The sequence below is a fragment of the Centrocercus urophasianus genome, unplaced genomic scaffold (genome assembly GCF_019232065.1).
Source record: "Centrocercus urophasianus isolate 14NV4802_14NV808 unplaced genomic scaffold, USGS_Curo_1.0 seq_22, whole genome shotgun sequence".
Taxonomy (NCBI): Eukaryota; Metazoa; Chordata; class Aves; order Galliformes; family Phasianidae; genus Centrocercus; species Centrocercus urophasianus.
Window position 1 is genome coordinate 8,571,223 of NW_024884778.1, and position 11,936 is coordinate 8,583,158.

At 42.1% G+C, this 11,936-nt stretch overlaps 1 protein-coding gene across 1 annotated transcript in view; it reads right to left on the minus strand.

Moving 5' to 3' along the window:
- The window catches only part of CCDC174 (coiled-coil domain containing 174), a 10,762-nt gene extending 232 nt beyond the window's left edge, over positions 1-10,530 (minus strand). Inside the window, exons 1-11 of the mRNA XM_042823787.1 lie at positions 10,447-10,530; positions 9,855-9,959; positions 8,950-9,050; positions 7,354-7,412; positions 5,953-6,133; positions 4,601-4,696; positions 3,235-3,371; positions 2,803-2,897; positions 2,450-2,597; positions 997-1,134; positions 1-691 (exon numbers count right to left, since the gene is read on the minus strand). The exon at positions 1-691 is cut by the window's left edge and continues 232 nt beyond it. Coding sequence (XP_042679721.1) covers positions 1-691; positions 997-1,134; positions 2,450-2,597; positions 2,803-2,897; positions 3,235-3,371; positions 4,601-4,696; positions 5,953-6,133; positions 7,354-7,412; positions 8,950-9,050; positions 9,855-9,959; positions 10,447-10,488 — 1,793 coding nt within the window. The 5' untranslated portion in view covers positions 10,489-10,530. The remainder of the gene's footprint in view (positions 692-996; positions 1,135-2,449; positions 2,598-2,802; positions 2,898-3,234; positions 3,372-4,600; positions 4,697-5,952; positions 6,134-7,353; positions 7,413-8,949; positions 9,051-9,854; positions 9,960-10,446) is intronic.
- Positions 10,531-11,936: the final 1,406 nt, after the last annotated feature.

The following is an 11,936-nucleotide window of genomic DNA, read 5'->3' on the forward strand; positions in this document are numbered from 1 at the left end:
GCTGCATCCTGAGTGCTGCAACCACAGGCCTGCACTGGTTGTGCTGCATCCTGAGTGCTGCAACCACAGGCCTGCACTGGTTGTGCTGCATCCTGGGTTCCGTAGCCGTAAGCGTGCATTGAAAATGGCACATTTGGAGTGCCGTAGCCATAAGGCTGCATTGGTGGCATCATATGTGGAGTGCCATAGCCATAAGGCTGCATTGGTGGCATCATATGCGGAGCGCCGTAGCCATAAGGCTGCATTGGTGGCAGCACATGATGAGCACCGTAGCCATAAGCTGGCATTGATGGCAGCATGTTCTGAGCACCACAGATGTAGGGGTGTGCTGACGGCAGCCCATCCTGCTCGTCACTGCTGTCAGTCTCCGCCGATGTTGATCCATCTTCAGCATCACTGCCAGAGGCCTCAGCTGGTGCTGGCCCACCTTGAACACTGTTGCTGTACGCTTGTACAGATGGCGGCACGACTTCAGCTCTGTGGGTACTGGCCTGCACTGATATCTTCTTTTGGTCCTCTGATATTTCTGGTTCTGTTTTTCCAGGAGAGGTCTCAGGACTGTTCAAATTCTGGCTGCTGTAACTATCGTCCTTCTTTTGTCCCATAAAGTAATCGGAAGGTGGTGCAAATTCAGGATCTCGCTCATCTCTAAGTTCTTCCTGCTTCTTCGACCATTGTCCAAACATCAACTCTGTTAGAACGAGGGAAAACAGTAGCTTAAATATTGATTTCAGTGAGAAGAGAGGAAACAAAGAAACAGAAGATGCAGTTCTTAAAGCCACGTGAAGTTACTTTCACCTAGTACATCGCTGGCTAACATGACTTCACTAAGAACTGAATTAGAAGATTTTAATACAGTAAGACTACATGTTTGTCCAATGTAGGAAAGCAGAGCAGAACTCCCATTGCTCCAAAAAAATATAAAAAAAAATATGAAATAGTCAGGAGAAAAGCATCAAGAGAGCAAGGAATTTTGTTCACCCTTTTTTTCCTTACCTTTGCCTTTATCCCACTCACGGACATAAGGCACACCAGGCTTCGTATCTCTTCTCTCCTGGATGACAACCTCTACCTTTCTGCTTGGTCTTGGAACTTCAGGCTCAGCTTGTACCGGGCTGGTGGTGTCTTTCACCTCTACTTCGCAGAAGGAAAGAACATTTTTTGTTACTGATAGGATACAACCTCCTAAATGAATTTCACAGGCAGAACAGGAAGCAATGCTATACAGAGACAAGTTAGATTAGTGTATAGAAAGCTTACAGTAGCTAATTTCATTCTAACAAGGAAATGAACCCTAGTTTATTTTTTAATTCATTCACGTTAGTTCGGAGAATTTAATGGGTAAGCCAGGTAGTGAGGCTGTGTACTTCATGAGTTTTCTATCCGTATCAAAAGACTGGTGAAAAAAAATCAGTTGCCTAATAGCCCAAAAAACAATGTGCTGAGTGTTATACTGACACTAGAAAATTGTTAAAAAGAAGAACATGAGCATGTATCTCCCCTTCAGCAATCCTAGAGAGGAACACTTCCATTCTTTTTCTTCTGAACAACAATAAGTTGCAGCAGCACATTACTGTTCATCATTTCCAGAACGCTTCACAGTTAATGGCTTGGCTAGACTTCTGACAAGTTAAATATTAGCTACAGTGGAAGACAGGACAAGTGACTAGTAGTGTTATAAGGGGAACAAGGCAGAGATGGGATTAGAACTCAAATTCATCATCTCAAATCCTGAAAGCTAGAGGTACACTCCGCTTACAGACAGGACTGAAACTCTGAGTCAATATATGATATTGAAATCAACTTGCTAATATTATTCTCACTTATCTTGAAAGCCAACCAGTACAACTTCAGCAGCTCTGCCACGCTTCATTAACCTGCACAACTCCTGCTGTCAGGCATGACTTCAAAAAGAATCAGTCCATGCATGACATCCCACACTTCTTCCTGCATTACGAAGCTATTTCTGGAACAGTTTTATATCTTCACTGTAAGGGAACTGCTGATCACAGCCCGAACCTCTGACTGACCACCTAGGCAAGCAACGAGTCAGCTGCAGGAGCGAAGGTGAAATCACTTGTGGTACCAGAAGGGGTGGAGCCTGGCCCCACCTCTCCTAGATCCCATTTAAGGGCTGACTGCCACTGAGGAAGGATCTCTTTCTGGAGATTGCTCCTTGTGGAGTTTGCTGCAAGCCTATGACACCGGTGAGCACTGCCATTTATTTTATCTTTCCACTGTGATAATCTTACTAAGCCTTACCTCTGTACACCCACTGACTGCACATTCACATAGTTATATGAACTCTCATATTCTAATTTATATTGCGTATACTGAGTATATAATATCTATATCTTAAATCTCCAAGCCTATCAGTTGTATGCCCACCCATTGGTCAGGTACAAGATGGAACAGCAACTGTTGGTCTTGAAAAGACATCTATTCATACCTCCATTCTCCAGTTTTTCTGCCTCTTCTTCTAATCCTTCTTCCCTTAACTTCTTCACCTTCCGTGCTCGAAGTTTAGACAGCCTTGATTCTAGAGCTGCCTTCCTTTTTTCTTTTAACTGTTCTCGTTTAGTTCTTTGATCCAGTGTCTTAACAGTAAAGAAAAACATGAATTAATATTCCTGTGTTACTATAATCAACTACGTATCTTCCTTTGCTGAAGGAATGAAAGCAATATTATCAGGTACTACGTTTCAACAGGGAAAAGGAGACAGTTTTGAGTCAAAAGCAGGCATCACTGATCATAAGACAAAAAAAAACAACCCAAACAACCAAGTCAGGATGCTCCCATACCTGCTCTCTTAGCATATCCAGGGTCGCCCGTTGTTTATGCCTAAGATCCTGGTCACGAGAAAAGGCAAAGTAACCAACACCAAGCTGTCTGGCCTCTGAGAAGAAAAAGTCAATAAAGTTATCCTCAGTTTACTGAGGATGCAGTTTACTGTCAGCATATAGGCACTGAATGACCACATACACCTCTATTTTTTTTCAAATGTGTAAAATAGGCTTAGTTAGGTGATGTAGGAAGTGAAGCCTCCTCAAGGAGAGAAAAAAAACAGTTTACTGAAAAACAGAGCTAGAAGAATGTCCCAGCAATTTGAACAGTTAATACAAATGTGGTTCACATGTATGTGAAGTTTGCCATATGGGCAACAAGAACACCTTTCCCTTGCTTTCTCCAAAGTTAATCTGTGTGAAGCTGAGTACACAAAGCATGAGGCATACCGTTTTCTCGAATGTCCTCATAATGAATGGGCCCCATGGGTTTTCGGAGGGCTTCTTCTTCTTCTTTTTCCCACTGCTGCCTCTGAAGTTCTCTTTTCATATCTTCAGATAACAGTGTGTTCCCATCAGGGTCCAGTCTAATTAAAAAAACACAAAGAAGCGGGGGGAATTAGGGAGAACAGAGTTGCTGGTTCCACGGTAACAAACAGTGACATTCAGTTATGATTGGGTCTAACCCACTCCTGCAGTTTCTACAGAATATCACAGGAGGCACCACTTAGAGATAAAACAATGATGAGTATGGCAAGGTACTGTAGAACACGTTACTAAAACACTTAAAGTTCTATCCTTTCTCAGAGGCCTTATCAAATCCTAATCAAAGACAGAATGGCTGATGAAATGTTACACGTTCGCTCTTACTGTCATCTGTTTGGATGTTAGCAACCACACATAGAAGTATCTCAGATCGATGTGAGAAGATGAAAGCCATTTGGAATAGCACAAAGCCAGTCAGTTACCCTATAAGTCAATTAGTGCTCAGCATGGAAATATTTGTTTTCTCAAGGGAAGCAGCAGCATTTCTCTCTTTTCATCTAGCTAAAGCAAGCTTTGCTGATAGATGCTCATCCATATCAATCCAGAGACTGTAATTTCAGAACACTCCTATTCTCTTTTTATGTTGAACACTAGTAAGTTGCTGCTGTGAAAGTATTTACATCAGCAGCTCTGCTGAGGTACCCTTAGATTACATTCTGAAAACAACTCTGTGCTGCCATAATAATTTTAATGGGAAAAAACAACCAGTTAAAGTGCTGTTAACAAAAGCAAAAGCAGTGGAGATCTAACAAAGTTGGATTTGCTGAATGACTACGAACAGTTTTCAGGTTGTTTGGAACCAGGAATCACTTCTCTGGCATTTTCTGGAAGCTCTAATAAACCACAATTAGCTTACATGGACCACAGTTTTAAAAGAAGCATCAGGTATCTGAGAGATTGCTGAATCTGTTTATTCGAACTCTTCTCTACGAACTACATAACAAGGTTATTCAGAATTTCATTCAGTTTATTACAAATTTCACTTGCGCTTTTATTTCATACGGCCTCTATTCTCTTGCAATTTAAAAATACTACACCAGCCACATCATTCAAATGGTCAGCTGCCAAGGAATTCTTGGCATAGTTTATAATAGAAACTCAGCCTGAATTTATAATAGGAAACATTGATAAAACTCTTGTCACGTACAATTTCTGTGTTGCTTCTCTGGCTGTTTCTTAAGGCACAATGCAGAAACCAGCAGAAGCTGGCCTAGAGCAAACCTAGAGAAAGCAGTAGATTAAACGACTTTGCACTGAGAAAGGGCAATACCTTTTCCCTTGAAGTTCCTGATCCATTTTAAGTATACTTGGCAAGTCCTTCTTCATGCAGCGTCTGGATCGGCCCAAGGAATCAACATAATCAACCCTGTAATGAAAGCAAAGGACATTTCACACAGAATTTCTGCTTGCAGGCTTGCAAACAATAGCAGCAGTGACATTTTCCAAAAAGCATCTGACATCTCTCAGACTCTCTATATACACCTTAACCGAAAGGTAGAAGAAACTGTCAGACTCCCAAGGTCCCATTCTGAAAGGCCACGTGACAGTTTTACCAGAGACATTTACTCAGTCTCTGAGCCTTCTGTTTGCTCTGATAACAAGGTGGTGTAAAGAGACGTTCAGAAGTTAAAACATCAGTTAGTTTTCACACTAAATAAAACTAGTTCTAATACTTGCTTCCTATGGTGAAAATAACAGCACAGCATTGACTTCTTACAGATATGAAAATGCTACGATACACTTCAGTTATCAACCTAAAGCCCATTCAGAAGAGCTTGATAGCATTCAATCAACACGCCCAACAAAGGCTAAGTAAAATGCAAGCAAAGCGTTCCTCTGAATCACACACCATGCTTCTCAGCAGCTCTTCATAGCACCAGGCACTTAATTTACAGTTGTCACCAAAGCTGATAAAGAGCTATACTTACTGTTCAGTGCTGCTAAAAGCTGCCCGGCATCATGCAGCTTCTATTATCCCAAGTTAGAGAATTAACATTACAGCTGAAAGCATAGGATTGACAACCTAGTTTCCCCAAACCAAACTTTAAGGGATCTGTACTTTTATTAAGTTCATCGTTGGATCACTGACGGTTCCATCTCAAATCTCAGTATGACACCACTAGCACTCTGCATTATCTGCCCTTCCAGCCTAGCAGTTTATTCTGGAAAATTATACTGCAAATCTTACTGTGGCCTAAAAAAGGCACAGTGCTCTTTTTCATACTGCTTATTGCTGTTTTAATTGATTACCACAATTAAAATCTTTGTTCCATAACCATTCTTCACTTGTTTGATAAAGAAAACATTTAGTCAGACCAGTTTTGTAACTTCCATGAACTATGAAGAAGAGAAGCTACTGCAACACATCTCACTTGTAGTATATTTCCCTCACTGGTGTTCCTCAAAATCCCGGAGGTAGATTCTATTGTGGTGTTGCCTTTGTGAGAACACAAAGTATTGTCTCTTAAGACAGGAAATAGGAAGAACCACCTCTTCTCTATGTGTAGTATTAACCAAAACCAAAGCAACAAAAACCCAATAACTGTCACTGCACGTTCTGTGGAATGGAATTCTTTTCTCATGCAATTGCCAAGCCTCAGCAGCCCACTCAGCAGTACCAACCATTCTTCATCTGGGTCCTCCGGCGGTGGTATTTCCATTTCTGGTTCAATTTCCTCATCATCTGTCTCTTTTTCTAAAGTCTTTCTAGCAGCTTCATTCTCATACAGTTCCTGTACTTCTCGCTGTTTGTCTATGATCTTCTGAGTGAAATCCACTAGGTACAAATCTTCAGTTTCTTCATCTGAGGCAGAAAATCAATTCGTAGGGAAGAACCACAAGGAGAACAGAACTCAACACAAAAATCAATAGGTACATCATGGGCACAATCACCTCCGCAGCTGCCAGCAATGCCCCTGACCAAACCACTGGGGAACACCTACATCTCACCTCGGGTCAAACAAACCTGGAGCTGTGAGCTGGCTCCACAATGATAGCTCCCATTTGTGAACACAGCTTTTATGCTTTTTAAAAGCAATTATTTATGTGTGAAATACAGAAAAGATATCCCTCTCCACACTGAAGTATTCTATGCTCATTAATTATTTCAAAGCTCTAGGGTTTGTTACACAACAGTACAAACACTTAGAATCATAGAATCTCTAAGGCTGGAAAAGACCCACAGGATCACCCAGCCCAACCATCACCAACAGCACTCACTAAACTAAATCATCACTTATTTGATGCTTAGCATTTCCTATGTTAGCAGAAACCAGGCTCTAGAGTGCTTCTTTGAAAAGTGGAAAACAGTGACGATGGCACATGTGGCAAAGTTGGACACTAATAAGGGAAACATTAGATATTAATTGCAAAGACATCTGGATTCTGGTCTAATAAGTATTTCTTGCAAGTGACTGAATACGTGAAAAAAGAAAGGGCCAGATCAGGATTCTTTAGCTCTGTTATCTGCGTGACACATTGCTGCTCTTCTCTTCATAAATCCCAAGAGTTAGATTGCAGGACAGAAAAAAAGCAGTCAAGTGCTAAGACTGCATAATGGAGAATACATTATTTTTTTCTCTAAGATTCTATATTGAAAAAACAGAATACATTCCACCCACTTAATGACTGACTGAATGAAACAAGCTCATGGTGATTTACTAGGACAGTCTGTCCTTCAAAAAGTAATTCCACATTTTCCAGTACTTACATGATTTTCTCTCTTTGATAGCAAAATAACCCATGCCAATCATTTTGCATAACAGCTCCAAAAAAACCACTTTTAAGTAAGAAGACGAGCAGTGAATTTATACTGCTACAAGCCACTAGATAATGATAGGCCAATCGTTAGGGTGAATTTTGGAAACAAGTTCATATCTCTATCCTTAAATATACTACATTGATTAATAGGAAACACTATAAAAAATAATTCAAATCTAAATTAAAACAAAAAAAGCAATTACTTAAGTTTATCTTGTACGTCAGTGCACACACAACTACTTGTTTTAGGTTAGCTTTGTTCACCTGGGAAATCGCCTTTTGTCATCTTCTCGTACAGCTTCGCTTTCTCTTCAAGTTTCTTCCTGAGAAACAAACAAACCAACCAACCTGTAACTTCACCAATTCCAAACACCATTTGGAACCATTTATGAACCATTTATGCTTAGGTAAATGAGGAAAGTAATGCTAGTAATGCTTGAAATACCTACTAGAAGCAGAGTAATATCTATTGTTCTTTTTTGTTTTATATTTTAAATGATGTTTCTGAAGAAACACAGATATCCTGTTCCAGAGCTTATACTGAAAAATAAATTGAAATCATAGCTGAAGTTACAGAGTCAGTCTTCAGTGTAACATACTGAGAAGGCATGGGTATGAAGTCGCTAATATTCTACCTCTGCACAACTATTATGGTTGGTCAGATGAATACTAGAAGACTACTTACAGGTGTGAGATACAGGGAAAATAAATAAATAAATAAATAAATACAACAGCGTTACAGCCAGAAAGATTAATGCAGTAAAAGGGTGATACAAGAGTGCAACAGCAAAGGGACTACCACAGAGAGAACGGTATTCCAAAAGAAAAGAAAAGATACCTCATCTCTAAAACTCCAGGCTTACAGGAAGAACTCTACAAAAGAGAGCTCTCCAATCAGAAATCCTTTCCCCACGGGGGCCCTTCAGTGAGGTCTCAGAGAGGTGCAGCCAGGCTCCACCCCCTTCCTGTCATGCAGCTGAATTGCCTTCACCTGTTCTCCCAGGTGCTCAATCAGTGGTTCAGGTTGTGACTCAGCAGTTATCATACAAACATGATTTTTTTAATTTAAATTGAAAACTTTAGCTGATTTCTGGAACAGTAAAAACCAATTTTGACGAGCTAGAATCCACTTACAGAAAAACAGCACATTGATTATAAATGGTGTTTTCATCTGTAATGGAAATGCTAAGTCACGGCCTGCAGCACTGATTGAGCACCTGGGGGAAGGCAGGGCCAACCCAGGGGAGCTCAGGTGCATGCAATGGCCCTGAGTGACTGGAAGGGGTGAAGCCAGGATCCAGCCCTCATTTAAGGGTTGGCAGTGGAGCTAAGGATATTTCTCTGGAAATCCTTGCATACTGAAAGCCTTCTAAAGGTAAGTAGTTTTTTTTCCAGTGTCTGCTACTATACTGGGGCTTGTTCTCATTTGTTACAGCCTAGGCTTGTACTATCTTACTACTACTGCTGTATTTTCCATCATATAGTTTGTTGTACAGCCAAGCTATTTAAGAAACAAACCAAATTTACAGAGCCATCTTTTGTTAAGTCTAAGAAATGGTCTGAGGTGTGAGTTCTGAAGCATCACTGCCCTGGATTTCGCCTCTAAAAATGATACTCAAATCTCAGCAGCCTTATGCATCTAGATAGTTGTGATGATGTAAGGGCAGATGTCTCTAGAGCGTAAGAGCATTTCACTACAGCCCATACATTGCTCCTATAGAGCATGGGACTGATGCTGGTCTCACCTTTTGGCCTATGAGAGCTGCTCATCTAGAATGCACATAACTTTCAATGTACTTTTCTAACTACTGAAAAACAAATTCTACAAAACGTTCCTTTTTCATAGAGCTTGAGAATTACCTTGATTGATCTAAGGTTTGATCCTCTTCTGCCTTCTGCTCAATGTCTTTCTCAGCTCGTTTTGCAACTCCTGTGTTTTGTTTAGTCCAGATGCTTGGTTTCTGCAGGATACGATTTTGTAACAACAAACAATCATGAAATGATAAACATCACTCAATCAAGTAAGGTTTTTAAACAGCCTCGTAAATGCATTTGACTTGAGATTCTACCTGCTGTGCTGTAGAACACAGCAAGTATGACCTAAAATGACGCATTGCTGTACTGTGTGATAATGAAGGTCAGGGTGAGAAGTACAAGGAAATATATATCAGACAAAATCTATTCTAGCAAAGTTTTTATGGAAAAAGTGATGAATAACTAAATAACAAAGTTATGAACTGCTCATATTCTCTCCTACATTCATTTCAGATTAAAAATACAGCTTTTCAGTTTACAGTGCAACACAACCTTCAAGTACGGTAACTCCAGTACTAAGAAGTCACAGCACAGATAGAAAACATACAGTAAAGAGTAAAAATGAGTGAGAACTGTCTGTTCGCTGTGATGCACTGTGACAGAGAGAAGCACCCAGTACAGCATTTATCAGAAAGCTCAGTGGTTCTGGATGAGTTTACCCTCTTCCCCCCTTCAGGGAACCTGAAGTGAAGAAGCAGCATATTGCTCTGTAGATAAAAAAAGCTTTGGGTCCTGAGAGAATGAAACTTCAGAGGTAACTTTGATAGGCATGGGCAGCAGTTTGCTGCTGTGCACAGAAATCACATCTGAAAATGTGCTGACAGAAATCAAAACTTCCTCATGGTGAAAACTCAAATGGCAATAGAACTTTTTTTTTTTTACTGAGATTTAAATGTGTACAAACTACCTTAATTTAAGGAGAAAGGATAAGAACAGAAAACCGTTTCTACCTTATTGGAGGGTTTGGGCTTTGCAAAGATGCCTGCATCTTTCAGCAGCTTTTCTTTCTTGAATTCTTCTTGTTTGCGGAAGAGCTCTGCTTTGAGATCTACCAACTACATCATCAGCAAAAGGAACAAACACGTTGCCAACCATCAGTTACTGGAGATAATTATTCCTCTATATAGTAAAATAACCGACTACTAACATCTATGCGAGCATTTAATTGCAGTTAGACGTGGACCCTAAAAGCAGCGATCTGATCGAGAAGGTCACTGCTAAGCTTGCAGCACTCACGGCAAGCCGAGCTGCGCGGGCACTTCCCACGGCAGAGCGGCTGGCAGCAGGCCGGCACACAAACAGACGCTTCCCTCCCGCGCCCTCGCTTCACAGCGCACCCCGACACGATGAGACTCCGGGCCCTTTAACCGGCCGTGGCTCAGCGCACCGCGGGCGCCGGGCCCAGCAAGGAGCCCAGCACAGCGCTGCCCGGCCGGGCCTCGCACCGCCGAGTCCCGCTTGTAAGCCGAGCCACAGGCGCTGCTGCGGATGCTACCGCTCCCTTTCTCTGCTTCCCAGCCGCGGCGGAGCTTTCTCGCTTACGGAGGAGGCGGCCACGTCCAGCGGCTTCTTCCTCCGGTCCATGGCGGCCCGAGCTCCCCGGCAACCTCCCGGTGGCCGCTTCCGTCCCCGCTTTGCGGCGATGCCGTAAAGTGCGGCGAGGTCGTAAAGTACGGCGCTGTAACGGCAGCGCTGGTATGGGCTGGTGGGTCCTTCCCTGCCGCTTTGCTGGGCGGAGCGGAGGTTGGAGTGTCCGTGGCATAGGTGCTGAGTTTGGGGCTGCGCAAGGAAGGATTGTGGGGGGTTACATAGCAAAAGTGACTTCAGTTCTGGTTTAGTTGGTGAATGACTGCTAGAGAGAAGTGCTGCTTGGATGTGGATTTAGCCTTGTAACCGCTGCCTTGCTTGAAGCTGTGCTGAGCAGAATTGCGGTCGTTGTCGTTGGCTCTCGCGGGTCAGTGCTGAGGGATGTGAGCTGATGAGGACTGAGCCCTGTCCATAACGCCCCAATACAAATCCCCCTGCGCGTGCTGGAGCCTCAGATGAGTGGAGGCTGGTCTCGGAGAGTCGCTGCTGTGCTTTCCCTGGGTAGCTCGTTATCTGCTTTATTCTCTCTGTGAGATAAAAGGATTGGCTGATATGTTTTAATTTTGGAGTGATTCAGATCGTAATTATCCAGAGTTACAAGAGGAAGCTGCCTTTCACTTGTCTTCAATAAAGTGGTAAAATATACGGTGCTGATGTTGTTGCTTGGCAATGTGACAGCTGATAGAATTGTCTCATGCAGTTCTTTGGCTTTTTGAAATGTGCTGCTTTTGTGTTTGGAAAGCTGGATCCAGCCCATGCTTGGGTAGTTCATTGGCACAGAATTGCAGATTACTGACACAGATACTCGGTAGCTAAAGCAGTTACACCTGTACGCCCATGAGTATTAAAGAGGTAGTTCAGAAAAGCTGTCTGTGGCCTTAGTGAAGCTGACTTCCTTTTGGTTTCTTAAAATAAGGGGAAATGATGGGAGACAACATCTAACACGAGCTACCCTTCTCTGGAGAGCAACAAGAATTCCTGTTTTAATTTGCAGTGTAAGAAGAGACATGAGCACTGCTGATAAATAGAACAAAGGAATGAAAACATCTGTGCTGTTCTAGTTAAATATCACTCCAACAAAAGGTGTGAAGTGCCTTTCCAAACCTCACCTACTGACGATACTGAGAATTAAAAACAGCCCAAACCCAACCCAGGCTTGATTCTGATTTAGTAATTTTTGACTTTTATCTTTTCCCCCTTGAAGTTCATGGATTCTTCTCCATGTTGCTCATACTCCATGTTACGGTGATAGGACTTGCTTGCTCATCCCTCTGGACTGCTAGTGCTGTAGGTGTTAAGTACTTTCAGGAGCTCAAGAGCCTCTTTATCCTGAGAGTCTCATAATGTGAAGTGTAACTGAAGAGCTGATAGTCAGACTTGGACCTGTATCTCCCCACGTAACTGCAGATGCAAAAACATTCTGAGACATCTTGACTTCTTGAAAA